This window comes from Mesoplodon bidens, assembly GCF_964165515.1.
Source record: "Mesoplodon bidens genome assembly, chromosome: X".
NCBI lineage: Eukaryota > Metazoa > Chordata > Mammalia > Artiodactyla > Ziphiidae > Mesoplodon > Mesoplodon bidens.
This window is the reverse complement of record NC_138163.1, coordinates 69793245-69810804: the sequence shown is the minus strand read 5'-3', so window position 1 is coordinate 69810804 and position 17560 is coordinate 69793245. Positions and strand designations below refer to the sequence as shown.

The 17560-nt window shown below is 34.5% G+C and overlaps 1 protein-coding gene across 2 annotated transcripts in view; it reads left to right on the top strand.

Moving 5' to 3' along the window:
• APOOL (apolipoprotein O like) overlaps positions 1 to 17560 on the top strand; it is a 93605-nt gene that overhangs the window by 15940 nt on the left and 60105 nt on the right. For both annotated transcript variants that reach the window (XM_081222070.1, XM_081222069.1), the window contains exon 2: positions 5692 to 5796. In XM_081222070.1, coding sequence (XP_081078196.1) covers positions 5692 to 5796 — 105 coding nt within the window. The remainder of the gene's footprint in view (positions 1 to 5691; positions 5797 to 17560) is intronic.

Sequence of the window (17560 nt, the reverse complement as noted above, 5' to 3'; positions counted from 1 at the left end):
AAGTTGCTAATCAAATAGGAATTATTACTTTTATTCCATTTATTGTGTTTAGTAATAATTACCCATTTTCCCTATCCTTTCTACTGCTTCCTGTCCTTCACACACACTTACATTATCTCCATTTAAAAAAATGGTGTCTTTTTCAGCTTGGTGCTTTGTGACCACCTAGAGGGGTGGGATAGGGAGGGTGGGAGGGAGGGAGATGCAAGAGGGAAGAGATATGGGGACATATGTATATGTATAACTGATTCACTTTGTTATAAAGCAGAAACTAACACACCATTGCAAAGCAATTATACTCCAATAAAGATGTTAAGAAAAAAAAATGCTGTCTTTAGGAAGAAGTTTTCATTTATTTATTTATTTATTTATTTATTTATTTATTTATTTTTGCGGTACACGGGCCTCTCACTGCTGTGGCCTCCCCCGTTGCGGAGCACAGGCTCCGGACACGCAGGCTCAGTGGCCATGGCTCATGGGCCCAGCCGCTCCGCAGCACGTGGGATCCTTCCGGACCAGGGCACGAACCCGTGTGCCCTGCATCAGCAGGCAGGCTCTCAACCACTGCACCACCAGGGAAGCCCTATTTTTTTAGGAAGAAGTTTCTAAATTCATTTATTTAAGTAAGAGGTAATTTTTAGTTGTGTATGTTTTTAAATGACTTTTAAATTCTTGAAATTCCCTCTGTGGTCTTCACATTTAAGATGTTCGATGTGAGTAAGAGTGTGATTCTGATTATATAATCTAGAGTATTATTTTAATATAAGGTAATTATTTGTTGGTGACTTTCCTTCTGGTATTTAGAGAAACAAAATGGCAATATCTTATCTGTAGTAAATTATATACTTGAAAATTATCACTGAACTTTAGAATCATGCATTGTCAAAATTAGAAGGAAGTGTAGACATTTTGTAGTGCAGCTTCCTTTCACAAATGGGCAATCTGACACACAGTGAGGGGGACTTAACTTGTGAAAGGTGACATAGTGAATTATTAGCAGAGTGCAGACTAGAACACAGCTTTTCCAATTCACAGCCTGGTGTTCTTTCCACCGTATCACTACTTCCTCTCAGATCTTCACAAGTAAACAACTCAAAAGGCACTACAGGGCTTCCCTGGTGGCGCAGTGGTTGAGAGTCTGCCTGCTGATGCAGTGGACACGGGTTCGTGCCCCGGTCCGGGAATATCCCACATGCCGTGAAGCAGCTGGGCCCATGAGTCATGGCCGCTGGGCCTGCGTGTCCGGAGCCTGTGCTCCGCAACGGGAGAGGCCACAACAGTGAGAGGCCCATGTACCGCAAAAAAAAAAGGCACTACAGCATACAAAGTTCTGTTAAGCTGCTAATGTCTGTACTGAACTTTGATGACTAATGTCAACTTGTCACAACTCATTGGGTGCTGGAAATAGACTCACCAAGTTCTTGAGCCAAATATTTTAAAGCAGTTTACACTTGCAATATTGCAAGCACAATTGAATTTTCTTACAAATCTCAACTCGAAGGTCTGTCTGGCTGTTTGCGTGGGGTACTTTGTTGCATAGCTATATTCCAGTACACCATGGTGTCTTAGTGTATTTCTCCATCTTCTGTATTTCCTGTATCATGATAATATAAGATAATCAACTGATAAATCTTATTCCAATTCAGAACTACAGGATCTTGCTTTAACTTCATTAATCTTACATTTTTCTCCCACACTGAAAATCCCAGTCTTTAAAATGCCAGCATATTTAAATGTCTCCTTGTATAACATACACAGAGCAGGTTCATAATAAAATACCAAAGCTGCCACTAACAATATGATTATTAAGTTTTAAGGTTTGTTTGTTTGTTTGTTTGTTGATGTTCTCTTTGTCCTTTGGGTATAGCCCAATTACTGGTTGTAAGTTCGTTTTGAATTGTTCCTGTCTGTGTGATCATTGCCTCAACATTATTTCATTTTCCTTTTAGTTTTTAGGGCTTACCTTTCTAAATTTCAGTTTTGTTTTATACTTATCACAGGACTCTTGATTTAATAAAATAACATTTACTACATGATAATATATATCTAAAGCAGAATGAATGATTAGGACTGATTTTAGATTAGCCTATAATAATTATATGCTCTTTCTTACAAAATAAGTAACAAAAATTCTTATAGAAGAGAACTTTAAATTTCAGTTCTGTTAGTAAAGAAGAGAAAACAGATATGTTTATACTCCCAAGTAAAGTTGGACCAGTTAATTCTCTGCCTTATTTTTCCAGCTCTCATACTGTGAACAAGTGTCCCTTTTGTGGTAAACAGTGCTAAGTGTTTTCACTTTTTTTTTTTTTTTGAAATGCTGCTATTTGAAATGGCTCCATGCATAGTGCAGAAGTGCTATCTAGTGTTCTTAAGTGCAAGAAAGCTGTGATACGCCTTAGGGAGAAAATATGTATGTTGGATAAACTTCATCGTGGCATGAGTTATAGTGCTGTTGGCTGTGAGTTCAGTGTTACTAAATCAACAATATATAGTGAACAAGGTGTCTTTAAACAGAAACACATATAAAACAAGGTTATGTACTGATCAATTGATGAAAATGTAACCAGAGGTTCACAAGAAATTAACCCTGTATTTTCCCTAGGGGTAGTGTTCATTATTCCCTAAATCAGTGTTCATGGCTACTTTATGGAATATAACTACTGCAAATAATGTGAATCAATTATATTTTGATTACAGAAGTACTTGGAAGGGTTGAGTTTCATGGGGGAGTTAACTGATGCTCATCTTCAGTCTTGCTATTTGTAAATCTCTATATGATAGAATTCTGTTCTAGGGCCTGTTTGTTATCTTTAATAGGATGACAATTGATTTTAAACAAGACACATAATTTTGAATTGACAAGTCATTATTTTGAAGTTACAAATAATTTTAACTCAAGGTCTTACCTTGTGAAAACTAGGATTGCCTCTGCCCAATTTTAATACTGTTTAACTAACAGCCTTATGAGCCTGTAAATTTTATAATACCCCCAAGCTCTGATGTTCTTTAAATACCTTATTTGATTTTCTAAATTAGGCATTGGCAATTGTTTTTTTCTATAAAGGAGAAGATAGTAAATATGTTAGACTTGTAGGACACAAAAGGTCACATATTCTTCTTTGTTTTCTGTTGTTTATTTTGTTTTTATAAAATTTTAAATATGTTTAAAAAAACATTTTTAGCTCAGAGTCCGACCAGATTTAGCCCAGATCTGTAGTTTACCAATCCATATTCTAATTTTTTCAGTGTGGTATATAATCAGCTGTCTCTCTGGATAGTGATGCCTTTTTCATCAGTATAACCTGTGTTTTGAAAAGGCCTGAGTGTGCCAATCTGCCTCTTTTCTTTTGATCGAAGTCTTGGCCTTTTTTGTTTAGAGGAAATGAGTATGCTATGTTTTTTTTTATTGTTATTATGGCCCTCACTAGAGCCTGATTAACATCAAATACATGTGAGAAGAAAAATGGGGAGTGAGCACCACCACTTAACATCTTTATTCAGCAATCAGAAAGAATGGGGAGCTAGAATTAATTGCCCATTTACCAAGTGCAAGCCATTTTTATGTAATTCTTTAACCCTCAAGATAATCATAAAGAGGAAGGCATTCCCATTTCTTTTCAGATATATAACCTGAGACTCTTAAGATAGCGCTGTCCAGTAGAAATTTCTTCAGTGATGGAAATATTGTATATCTGTGCCCTACATTATGCTGTTGAGCACTTGAAGTGGGGCTAATGTGACTAAGGAACTAAATTTTAAATTTTATTTATTTTTAATAAATTTAAATTTAAATAGCCATATGCATCTAGTAATTACCATATTGGGCAGCATAATTATTAAGAGCTTAAGTAACTTGGCAAGATTTAGATAGTAAGTTCCACAACTTGGGTTCAAAACCAGGTCTGTGCAACTCCTAAGGTTATGTTTTTACCATTATGCCACACTGCCTTATTAATAAAAGTCAAGGTGGATGGACCCTGCCCTACAGAATAGAAAATGTAGCAAAGATACTTAAGCATTTTTCAAGGTATACTGTATTAACTTCTTAGGCCACTAGTTCAGTTAGTCAGTCCACACTCTGGAGCAGTCGATCATAATTATTAAGTAATACCTATAAATTTATTTTATAGTCTACATGCTATTATTTTTCCATTATGTGAAATAAAATGACTGTACTAAGAACATAGGGTATTGAAATTTTTTCAGATATTAGCATACTTCAAAAGTTCTATCTTTTGGATAGGGAGTGAGGTCTAATCCGGTATTTTTAAAATAGGTTTTAAATATTGTAAGAATCGACATGCTTCAAATAATCACTTCAGAGCTTTATTGAAAATTTTTTTCAGGTACACGGGAGAACATCCATTGCTGGCATCCATTTTAATATGTTTTTTATTGATACCCGACATTAGATACTGAGTGGAAATCTTATTTCATTAGTGAATACCAACTGTGTGTAAGAAATCAGAAGTGATGCCTTTTGGAAGGCAGGCCTAGATAAATTGTTCTGTGATGCTGACTTATGTACTAGACGGAGGCTTGAAGGGGGAAACACAGTGAACACAATTTCTTTTATTAGTGTTGAGTCTTCCTTTTACCCTATATTTCTGGAGTCTCGATCTAAATCAGAATCATGCCTAGTTTAACAGGAAATTGCTTAACTAGTGCATGCAGCTTCCCATATTCTGTCCAGAAAATATTGAAAAATATGTCAGAAATGAAGTGCAGACATGATCACTGTTATTCAATAACATTTGGAATCCTTTGGCCAATGTTTCTTCTAGTTCTTGAACAATTCCACTTATGTGTAAGCCAGAGAGACCTCTTCCCTCTGGATGTCTTTGGTCAATTTCAGTAGGCCTCCTTCTGAGTCTAAAGAATCAAGCTCTTAAAATAGTCATTCCCTGGAAAGCTTTTCATTTGGCCTTGTTGAATGAATAATCTTTAGGAATTGTTCTGGTACCTGGATAAACACTGGAACACTTTGTTCTTAGAGCCAGTAATTTTCCTGCATTCATTTCCTCAAGTTATATCTAAAACTAAGGTCACTTTTGGCTTTACATCAAGCATGAAATAGGTAAAAAGGAACATGTTAGTTAGGGGCCTAAGATTTGTAATGGTAGGAAGTTATTTTTATAAATAATGTAATTATAAATTTTATTTCAAGATACAGCCTGAATTACCCAGTACTCCAGATCACCCTTATCCTTTACTTTCTCCATAGCATTTATCGATTGTAATATACCATATAATATATGTATTGTGTTTATCTCCTGCCTCTTCTCCACTAGAATGTCAGCTCCATGAGAGCAAGGATCTTTGTTTTGTTCCCTGATGGGTCTGGCATATAGTAATTGCTCAATAAATATTTGTGGACTGAGTGAATATCATAATCTATATCTCACTTCATCCCTCAAAACTTATATTCACTTCTAACTGGTAATTATTGCTATATTCCATATGAAGTAGATAGTTAACAAATTGGTAAAAATAATACTCTACCATCTACCATGAGAAAATAATTTTAGGAATTATATCCTAAAAATGTATGAATAATTTGGAGTGCTTGAGTTTTTAATAAATTTAAATGAACCCAGTAGTGTTCCTCAGATGCCCCCCAAACTTTATCAGGAAATAGAGAGTGGGAAGCTTTCAATTAAAAATACTTTTTTGATATATCTTTCTCAGATGGGAAAGCTGACAACCATGCCAGCAGCTCTAATATGTGCATCTATAAGTGTGTATGCGGCCAAAGAAGAGGAGTCCAGAAAACATCTAGTGAAACCAGAGCAGGTAACTTGCCTACAAAAGTTTGAATTTTGTATAACAGAAATATGATGTAAAAGCTGTGAGGTTGGTTTGTTTGTTAGCTCTATTCATCAAAAATGTCTTTGAAGTATTTGTTAGGCACGTTTTTTAAGTTGTGAGAAATAGTTACAAGGTGTCTCGAAGTAAACACTATTATATTTAACCCAAACATCTAAAATCATAACCCCAATGAAAAACAATTGGTGATTTTTCTTCACGAATAATCGATGAGTAGTACAGGGTTTTAGTTCTTCCAAGCAGTCTGACTTTTCTTTCTTAAAAAGTTTATACAGGTACACCTGATATTTGGAAGCCTGAGTTTAAGAAATTCATTAAGATCTCAGTTTTGAAAGTAATCTTAGATGTTTTCTAGTTCAGTCTTCACTGTGGTACCGTAGTCCCCTCTACAATAGGTACGCTAACTGGCTGTTTTCTTCTACATGAATAAAACTCTGGATAAAGGAACCTAAGGCAGTCCATTCCATTTTCTGGCAGCTCTCATTCAATTTAAGGTCCTTTCTTACGTCAAACACAAACCTGTCTCATAATTATAAGTTCTACCCATTGGCCCTGTATCTCACATTGGTGCCATACAGAACAATTCTCATCTCTCTTCCACAAAACAGCTCTTCAGATGTCAGTTACACTTTAAGTAGTTTTGCTTCCTGGATAAGTGTATTAGTAGTTTAACCATTCCTCATATGCCATAGCTTTGAGTTCCTTCACTTTCATGATCATTCTCTGCCAAACATGTTCAGGATGGTTACTGTTTTCTTCGGGTGTATGTATTTTGACTACTGCAGGATAGAGTCAGACTCTGACTTCTCTTGTTCTAGATAATATATTTCTGTTAAAGCTGCCTAAGATCACATTTGTTTTTATATTTATTTTTGTTTTGAGTCATCACAATCAACCTTGCTTATAATCAGCCTTTGAGCATGATATAGTGATTGTGCAGTTCTCTAAAATTCATTAAACTTTTTTACATGGGCCACTGGTAAGCTATGTCTATACTTAGGCATATAGACTTTTTGGACTTAGTTACAGGTACATTTATGTCTTTTTAACTTTTATCTTGTTGATCTAATCTATCATGCCAATGTATTGGTATCTCATTTTAGTAACTGATTCTATTCACCATTGTACTTTTCATCTTTTCTAGCCTCAAGTTATTCTTGAATTTATCTACATGCTTAGAAATATATACTCGAGTCAAACAGGCCTGAAACTGAATCCTGACCCCACCACTGAGTAGTTGGATGGCATTGGACAGAATTCTTAACAGTGGCATAAATATTCTGTGTATGAATATACCATTTTCAAATGTACAATTTTCATAAATTTTTGGAAATTTAACATATGTCCAATTATTTTGCTAATGTAATCAATGCTTTGTCAAAACACCTTGTACGTAAATCTTTATGTACATCTATAACTGTTTCCTTAGAATAAATTTCTAGAAATGGAATTGTAAGTCAGAAGGCATGAAAAATATCAATGTAGTGCCAAACTGCCATACATAAAGGTGGTATTTATTCATTTATTAAACAAAAAAATATTTCCTGAGCTTCTCTTATATATGTTTGAGTCATATACGAAGCACTGGGTAAAGTTTTATTAATTTTCATTAGCAGTCTAGAATAGATTCACTCTCCTATATACTTGCTGACTCTCAGTATTTTTTCTCCTTTTTATTAATCTTAGAGAGATGATGTTTTTAAGCCTACCTTGACACTCCTATCTTTGGAAAGCTCAAAATCTAGATTGGATAATAAGTAACTAGCATTTGTCCCTAATAGCTGAATTTACATATTTCTGAATTTTAAAATAAATTTTTGCTCTTTACTATATTATGGAATAAACAGGATTTCTTGGTATTTATTGTATTACCCAGTACATTTTAAATAGAATTCAATTGAATTACTTATTAAATAAAGTTGCCAGCTGAGTGCTAGGGACTATTCCTATAATCAGGATTCAATCCTTGAGAAACTTAGAATTGCTGAAGGAATGAAAATGTGATTTGCACGAACTATTCCCAGGTACTTTTATTGTGTAAAGTGAGTTATGCCTTTGTTTAAATCTATTTACAATAAGTCTGTACTAAGCCAAAATGCTTTATGAATGAGGTGTTCTGGTTAATTGACTCTTCTGGTAAACTTGTGGCTAATGAGAAGATCCTTTTTCAGTTAAACTCTCTTGTTAAACATCTTTTTCAACTGTATCAATATACTCCTGCCTTATTAATTATGATGTAATGAATGTAATTAAATCTCTCTATTAGAAAACTCTGCAGAGCTGTGGGGTGACCCTTTTCTTAAACCATAAAATTCTCAGTATTCAGACTGTAAAATGACTGGAGGTTGGGCAGTGTGTATACAGTCAGCCATAGACATTACCAGATGTTTCTTTTTAAAGTATTTCTATAATGTGAGTTTGACTTATTTTCTTGTCATTTGCTTGTTTTCGGCAAAAAATAACAGAGAAGAAATATTGATTTGAGAGTTCTAGTTACTTTCATTCAATTTAATTTAACTGTTGTTTTATAGTTTACTAAATCTAATCTTAATTTCTAATTGAATACAAACAAGTTGTCTTTATACAATACAATAAATGGCATTTAAGCCCAGGGCCTCCAATCCAGGATGAGAATGTTCATTTAAAGTATACAGCTTGATGTTTTGACATACGTATACATTGTGAAATGATCACCACAATCAAGCTAATTAACATATCTGTCACCTCATATAATTACCATTTTATTGTGTATGTGTGTGTATGTGGTGAGAACACTTAAGATCCACCCTCTTAGAAAAGCTTAAGTATACAATACAACATTATTAACCATAGTCACCATGATATACATTAGATCTCTGGAACTTATTCTTCTTGCATAACTGAAGCTTTGTACTCTTTGGCCAACACCTCCCCATTTTCCCCTCTACCTTACCCCACACCGGTAACCAGTATTCTTCTCTCTGCTTTTGAGTCTATTTTAGATTATACATATAAGTGAGATCATACAGTATTTCTCTTCTGAGTCTGCCTTATTTCACTTAGTATAACGTCCTCCAGGTTCAGCCATGTTGTCAAAAATGGGAGGATATCCTTTTTATTCTATTGTATGTATGTGTATGCATGTGTGTGTATACACACACATGCACACATATATGTATATACATTTTTAAACCATGAAATTTGCAGTATTCAGTATTAACACGCACACACACATATAAACACATACATACACACATAATATTTTCTTTATCCATTCATCTGTTGATGGACATTTAGGTTGTTTCCATATCTTGGCTATTTGAATAATGCTGCAATGAACATGGGAGGTGCAAGTATCTCTTCAAGATCCAGATTTCATTTTCTTTGGATATAGTCCCAGAAGTGGGATTACTGGATCATATGGTAGTTCTATTTTTGAGTTTTTGAGGAACCTCCATACTGTTTTCCATAATAGCTATACCAATTTACATTCCTACCAACAGTGTTTAAGGGTTCTCTTTTCTCCACATCCTTGCCAACACTTGTTATCTCTTGACTTTTTGCCATCCAACAGTTATGAGGTGATATATCATTATGGTTTTGATTTGCACTTCCCTGATAATTAGTGATGCTGAGCACCTTTTCATATACCTGTTGGCCATTTTTATGTCTTCTTTTGAGAAATGTCTATTACTTTTCTTTGCCAACTTTTTAGTCAGTTATTTTTTTTTTTTGCTGTTGAGTTGTATGAGTTCCTTATATGTTTTGGATGTTAACCCTTATCAGATACATGGTTTGCAAATATTTTCTACCATTCTTTAGGTTGCCTCTGTTAATTGTTTTTTTTTGCTGTACAGAAGCTTTTTAGTTTGATGTTGTCCCCCTTGTTTATTTTTGCTTTTGTTGTCTGTGCTTTTGGGGTCATCGCTAAGACCAATGTCAAGAAGTTTTTACACTGTGCTTTCTTTTAGTAGTTTTACATTTCAGTTTTTACATTTAAGTCTTTAATCTATATTGAGTTGATATTTTATATGGTGTGAGATGCAAAATTAGGATCCAATTTCATTCTTCTGCATCTAGATACCCAGTTCTCCCAGCACCATTTATTGAAATGACTATCCTTTCCCTACTGTGTTCTTGGCACCCTTGTCAAAGATCAGTTGGCCATAAACGCATGGGTTTATTTCTCTGTAATCTGTTCTGTTACATTGGTCTATGTGTGTTTTTATGCCAATACAATACTGTTTGGCTTACTGTAACTTTGTAATATATTTTGAAATCAGGATGTGTGATACCTCCAGCTTTGTTCTTGCTGAAGACTTGCTTTGGCTATTCAGGGTCTTTTTTGTTTCCATATAAAATTTAGGATTTTTCTTCTTTTTCTGTAAAGAATGCTATTGGGAGTTTAATAGGAATTGCATTTAACGTGTAGATCACTTTGAGTAGCATGGACATTTTAATAATATTAATTCTTCCAATCCATGAACATGGGGTGTCTTCCCATTTTTGTGTCTTTAACTTCCTTCATCAGTTTTTAATAATTTTCAGTGTACAAGTCTTCCACCTCTGGTTGAGTTTATTCTTAACTGTTTCATTCTTTTTATTGCTATTGGAAATGGAATTGTTTTCTTAATTTTTTTCGAATAGTTCATTGTTAGTGTATAGAAACACAACTGATTTGTTGTATGTCGATTTTATATCTTGCAGCTTTAGTGAATTTGTTTATTAATTCTAATAGTTTGTGGTTGTCGTTAGAGTTTTCTACATATATGATTGTGTCTTCTGCAGATATTTAACTTCTTCCTTTCTGATTTGAATTCCTTATACTTCTTTTTCTTGTCTAGTTGCTCTGGCTAGGACTTCCAATACTATGTTAAATGGAAGTTTCAGATGTGGACACCCTTGACTTGTACTGGATTTAGAGAATACGTTTTCAGTTTTTCCCAATTGATTTTGATGTTAGCTCTGGGCTTTTCATATATGATGTTTATTGAGTTAGGTTCCTTCTATACCTATTTTGTTGAGAGCTTTTTCTCATGAATGGATTTTTAATTTTGTAAAATACTTTTTTCTGTATCTATTGAGGTGATCACAAATGTGGTTTTCATCTTTTATTCTGTTAATGTGGTGTGTCACATTGATACACATATGGTGAATCATCCTTGCATCTGAGGGATACAGTCCACTTGTTCCTGTTGTATAACCCTGTTAATATGCTGTTGAATTTAGTTTGCTATTACTTTATTGAGGACTTTTGCATCTGTGTTCATTAGGGATATTGGCTTGTAGTTTTCTTTTCCTGTAGTGCCTTTGTCTCGCTTTAATATCAGAGTGACACCATCAAATGAATTTGGAAGTGTTCCCTCTTCTATTTCTTGGGAGAGTTTAAGAAGAACTGGTATTCTTCGAATGTTTAATTCACCCATGAAGCCATCTGACCTTGGGTTCTTCTTTGTTGAGGGGTTTTTGATTACTGATTCAATCTCCTTATTGGTTATTGGTCTGTTCAGGCTTTCTATTTCTTCTTGATTCAGTCTTGGTAAGTTGTTAGTTTCTAGGAAGTTACCAATTTCTTCTAAGTTATCCAATCGTTGGCATATACTTATTCATAATAATCCTTTATTATCCTTTTTGTTTCTGAGGCATCCACTGTAATGTCTTATCTTTCATTTCTAATTTTATTTATTTGAATCTATTCTTTTTTTAATTAGTCTGTATAAGAGATTGTCAATTTTGTTTACCATTTTAATAAATACTTTTATCATAAACCTTTCAAGTGTGCTTGAATGCCCATATCTAAGAAGGAAAATACTTTAAAGCACTGGTTCTTAACCATTTTGACCCCTTTGAGAATCTGACGAAAACTTCGGATGCTCTTCCTAGAAAAGTACATATCCAAAATTTTGCTTACAGTAGACCACAAATAACAAACCTGTTCTTTAAACTGTTAATCTAATTTATACTAGGGTATAAATGAAGAATCAGTAGGTTTTGATTAGGATAGAAGAGAGAACAAGAACACTAAATGACTCATAAAGTTTGGAATTGAGGAGCATAAAGAATAGAGAGGATGGGGACATAATGGACAAATGTTATCTACTTTAACACCCATGCATCCACATGCATTCTTCCTTGAGGAGTTGGGGAACTTCCTTACTTGCTGTGTGCCTGCTTTTTATGCATGTAGTGCACCTTTAATATAAAATTGAACCTCTGACCTTCTAACTACACATAGTTGCCAGTGTGGTGAATTTAAACTTCAAGTATTAGTCTGGAAAGATAAACACTTTAATCCTGGTACAGGTAGCAAAGGGTCATTTATCTAATGGTAAAAACAAGACTTTTGTGACCCATTACTGTTAAAGTTTTACCAAACCTACACTGTTTCATGTTTGTTGCTGGTAGAAGATCAAATCTGAAGCTATTAATAATCTAGTTCCCTTGCTGTTGATTTGTAAACTTGATTCTCCCCAAATATGTCTTTACCAAACATTATAGAAAGGTACTATACCCTGAACATAAAGTAAGAAAAAAAAATGAATGAAATAAGTCCTTACCTCATTAAATTTTTCATAATTCTTTTATGTTTTATATTTGTATTTATTAAATATGGATTAGAACCAAAAGACCGTTTAATCAGTTTATGAAAGGTATAAAAATAATAACATGATGAACAACCATATACCTACCTACCACCCAGTTTAAAGGAAAAACAAAATAAAATCCCCTGGTTCTCATCCCATTCCCTATCCATTCAGAGATAACCACTACCCTACCCTGAATTTTGATTATTGTTCCCTTTCTTAATTTTTTAACTTCACCTTATATGTCTGTATTACTAAACAATGTTTTTGGTTTTGTAAGTTTTTGAGCTATATATTGATAGAAATATACCTGCATATAATTTTCTACATTTTACCTTTTTTGATCTACAAATACTTTTTATGCTCAAATTCCTGAAATCCATCCAGATTTTTCCATGTAGCTGTGATTTATATATGTCCCCTAATTTATAGTATTTCATTTTGTGGATATATCCCAGTTTAATTATCCATTCTACTGCTGACAGACATTTGAGGTGTTTCCAGATTTTTGCAATTAAAAAGTTGCTGTGAACATTATTGTACATATCTCTAGGTACACAATTACAATCGTTTCTCTAAATATACCTAGGAGTGGAACCACTGAGTCATACAATATTTATCATTTTCATATTTGCTATAGTATGCCAAATTGTTTTTCAAAGTATATGTACCAATTTACATTCCCATAAGCAGTATATAGATGTTGAGGTTGCTCCGCATTCTTGCCAGCACTTGATATTGTCAGACTTTAATTTGCCAAACAGTTGAAGTTGAAATGTTATCTCGTTGTGGTTTTCATTTGCATTTCCATGTTATTAATGAAGTTGAACATCATTTTATATATTAGTCATTTTAGTGGTTATGTATAGGTATAGCATTGTACATTTAACTTGTATTTTTCTAATGACTAATTATGTTGAGCATCTTTTCATGTGTTTATTTGCTATTCTTCTTTGGTGAAGAGTCTGTTAAAATGTTTGGCCCATTTTTATTAGGTTGTTTGTTTTGTTATTATTGAGCTTTGAAAGTTTTTTATATATTCTGGATTTTCAGCCCTATATCAGGTATGTGTCTTGCAAATATTTTCTCCCAAACTGTGGCTTATCTCTTCCTTCTGTCTTACTTTTTCATTGCTTCTGTAACAAACTACCATGAAATTAGTGATTTTAAACAGCAAAATTTTATTATAGTTTCTGTTAAGTTAGAATTCTAACATATGTACACTGGGCTAAAGTCAAGATGTTGGCAGGGTTGCATTTCTTTCTGAAGGCTGTTGAGAAAATCCATTTCCTTCATTTTATCATCTTGTAGAGACTGGCCCACTTTCCTTGGTTTGTGGTCCAATTCCTCCATTTTCAAAGCCAGGAAAAGTAGTGTAAGTCATTCTCGTGTCACATCACTCTGACTATGCTTCTGTAGTCACATCTTCTCCTGGCATTACCATTCCACCTCCCTCTTCTACTTTTAATGTCTTATGATTACTTTGAACCCACCCAGATAATCCAAGAAAATCTTCCTATCTTAAGGTCACCTGATTAATGTTAATTACATATGAAACCTTAACTCCACTTTGCCATTGTAACATAACATATTCATGGCTTCCATAGATTAAGACATAAATGTCTTTGGGTGGGGAATCATTGTTCTGCACACATTACCTCCTTTTAAAAGTGTCTTTTGAGGAACAGAAAATTTTAATTTTATAAATTCAAATTTATCCATTTTTGAATTTATGGATTATTATTTTGCTGTCATGTCTAAGACATTTTTGCCTAACAAAAAGTCACAAGCATTTATTCATGTTTTAGTTGTTTTTCTTTTCTTACAATTAGTTGGGTTTTAGTATATTTAGAGCTGTGCAATCATTACTGCTAATTTTATTTTTTTTTAATTTTATTGGAGTATGATTGATTTACCATGTTGTGTTAATTTCAAGTGTACAGCAAAGTGAATCAATTATACATATACATATATCCACTCTTTTTTAGATTCCTTTCCCATATAGGCCATTACAGACTATTGAGTAGAGTTCTCTGTGCTGTGCAGTAGGTCCTTATTGGTTACCTACTTTACATACAGTAGCGTGTATATGTCAATCCCAATCTCCCAATTTATCCCTCCCCCACCCCTTGCCCACTGGTAACCATAAAATTGTTTTCTACATCTGTAACTCTATTTCTGTTTTGTAGATAAGTTCATTTATACCTTTTTTTAGATTCCACATATATGTGATATCATATGATACTTGTCTTTCTTTGTCTGACTTACTTCTCTCAGTACGAAATCTCCAGGTCCATCCATGTTGTTGCAAATGTGGTTGCAAATTTCGTTCTTTTTAATGGCTGACTAATATTCCATTGTATATATGTACCACATCTTCTTTATCCATTCCTCTGTTGATTGACATTTAGGTTGCTTCCATGTTCTGGCTATTGTAAATAGTGCTGCAATGAACATTGGGGTGCAGGTATCGTTTCAAATTATGTTTTTCTTCAGATATACGCCCAGGAGTGAGGTCACTGGATCATATGGTAGCTCTATTTTAGTTTTTTAAAGAGCCTCCCTACTGTTCCCCAGAGTGTCTATACCAATTTACATTCCCACCAATAGGTGTAGGATGGTTCCCTTTACTCCACACCCTCTCCAGCATTTATTGTTTGTAGGTTTTATGATGATGGCCATTCTAACCACTGTGAGGTGATACCTCATTGTAGTTTTCATTTCCATTTCTCTAATAATTAGTGATGTTGAACATTTTTTCATGTGCATTTTAGCCATATGTATCTCTTCTTTGGAAAGATATCAATTTATATCTTCCACCCATTTTTTGATAGGGTGTTTGTCTTTTTGATATTGAGCTCCATGAACTGTTTGTACATTTTGGAGATTAATCCCTTGTTGGTTGCTTCATTTGCAAATATTTTCTCCCATTCTGAGGGTTGCTTTTTTGTTTTGTTTATGCTTTCCTTTGCTATGCAAAAGGTTTTAAGTTTAATTAGGTCCCATTTGTTCACTTTTGTTTTTATTTTCATTACTCTAGGAGGTGGAACCAAAATGATACTGCTGCGATTTATGTCAGAGTGTTCTGCCTATATTTTTCTCTAGGAGTTTTATAGTATCTGGCCTTACATTTAGGTCTTTAATACATTTTGAGTTTATTTTTGTGTATGGTATTAGGGAGCATTCTAATTTCATTTGTTTACATGTAGCTGTCCAGTCTTCCCAGCACCACTTATTGAAGAGGCTGTCTTTCCTCCATTGTGTATTCTTGCCTCCTTTGTCATAGATTAGGTGATGATAGGTGCATGGGTTTATCTCGCAGCTTTCTATCCTGTTCCACTGATCTATACTTCTGTTTTTATGCCAGTACCATACTGCCTTGATTACTGTAGCTTTGTAGTATAGTCTGAAGTCAGGGAACCTGATTCCTCCAGCTATGTCTGTTTTCCTCAGGATTGCTTTGGCTATTCAGGGTCTTTTTCGTTTCCATACAAATTGTAAATTTTTTTGCTCTAGTTCCATGAAAAATGCCCTTGGTAATTTGATCGGGATTGCATTGAATCTGTACATTGCTTTGGGTAGTATAGTCATTTCCCAATATTGATTCTTCCATTCCAGGAACATGGTCTACCTCTCCATCAGTTTGTGTTATCTTTTATTTCTTTCACCAGTATCTTATAGTTTTCTAAGTACAGGTCTTTTGCCTCCTTAGGTAGGTTTATTCCTAGATATTTTTTTGTGTGTGTGGTATGCGGGCCTCGCACTGTTGTGGCCTCTCCCATTACGGAGCACAGGCTCCGGATGCGCAGGCCCAGCGGCCATGGCTCATGGGCCCACCCGCTCCATGGCACGTGGGATCCTCCTGGACCAGGGCATGAACCCATGTCGCCTGCATCGGCAGTCAGACTCTCAACCACTGTGCCACCAGGGAAGCCCATATTCCTAGGTATTTTATTTTTTCTGATGCAATGGTAAATGTGATTGTTTCCTTAATTTCTCTTTCTGAACTTTCATTGTTAGTGTGTAAGAATGCAAGAGATTTCTGTATATTAATTTTGTATCCTGCAACTTTACCACATTCACTGATGAACTCTAGTAGTTTTCTGGTAGCATCTTTAGGGTTTTCTATGTACAAAATCCTATCATCTCCAGAAGTAGTTTTACTTCTTCTTTTCCAATTCAGATTCTTTTTATTTCTTTTTCTTCTCTGATTGCCATGGCTAGGACTTCCAAAACTATGTTGAATGAAAGCGAGAGTGCACATCCTCTCTTGTTCCTGATCTTAGAGGAAATGCTTTCAGTTTTTCACCATTGAGAATGATGTTTGCTGTGGGTTTGTCATGTATGACCTTTATTATATTGAGGTAGGTTCCCTCTATGCCCACTTTCTGGAGAGTTTTTATCATAAATGGGTGTTAAATTTTGTCAAAAGCTTTTTCTGCATCTATTGAGTTGATCATATGTATTTTCTTCTTCAATTTGTTAATAGGGTGCATCACATTGATTGATTTGCGTGTGTTGAAGAATCCTTGCATCCCTGGGATAAATCCCACTTGGTCATGGTGTATAATCTTTTTAATGTGTGGTTGGTTTTGGTTTGGTAGTATTTTCTTGAGGATTTTTGCATCTATGTTCATCAGTGATATTGGCCTGTAATTTTCTTTTTTTGTGTTACCGTTGTTGGTTTTGGTATCAGGGTGGTGGTGGCCTTGTAGAATGAGCTTGGGTATGTTCCTTCCTCCAATTTTTTGGAAGAGTTTCAGAGGAGTGGGTGTTAAGTCTTCTCTAGATGTTTGATAGAATTCACCTGTGAAGCCATCAGGTCCTGGACATTTGTTTGTTGGAAGATACTTAATCACAGTTTCAATTTCAGTACTTGGGATTGGTCTTTTCATATTTTCAATTTCTTCCTTGTTCAGTCTTGGAAGATTGTACCTTTCTAAGAATTTGTCCATTTCTTCTAAGTTGTCCATTTTATTGGCATATAGTTGCTTGTAGTAGTCTCATGGTCCTTTGTGTTTCCATGCTGTCACTTGTAACTTCTCCTTTTCATTTCTAATTTTTTTGATTTGAGTCCTCTCTCTTTTTTTCTTGATTAGTCTTGCTAAAGCTTTATCAATTTTGTGTATCTCCTCAAAGAACAAGCCTTTAGTTTCATTGATCTTTGT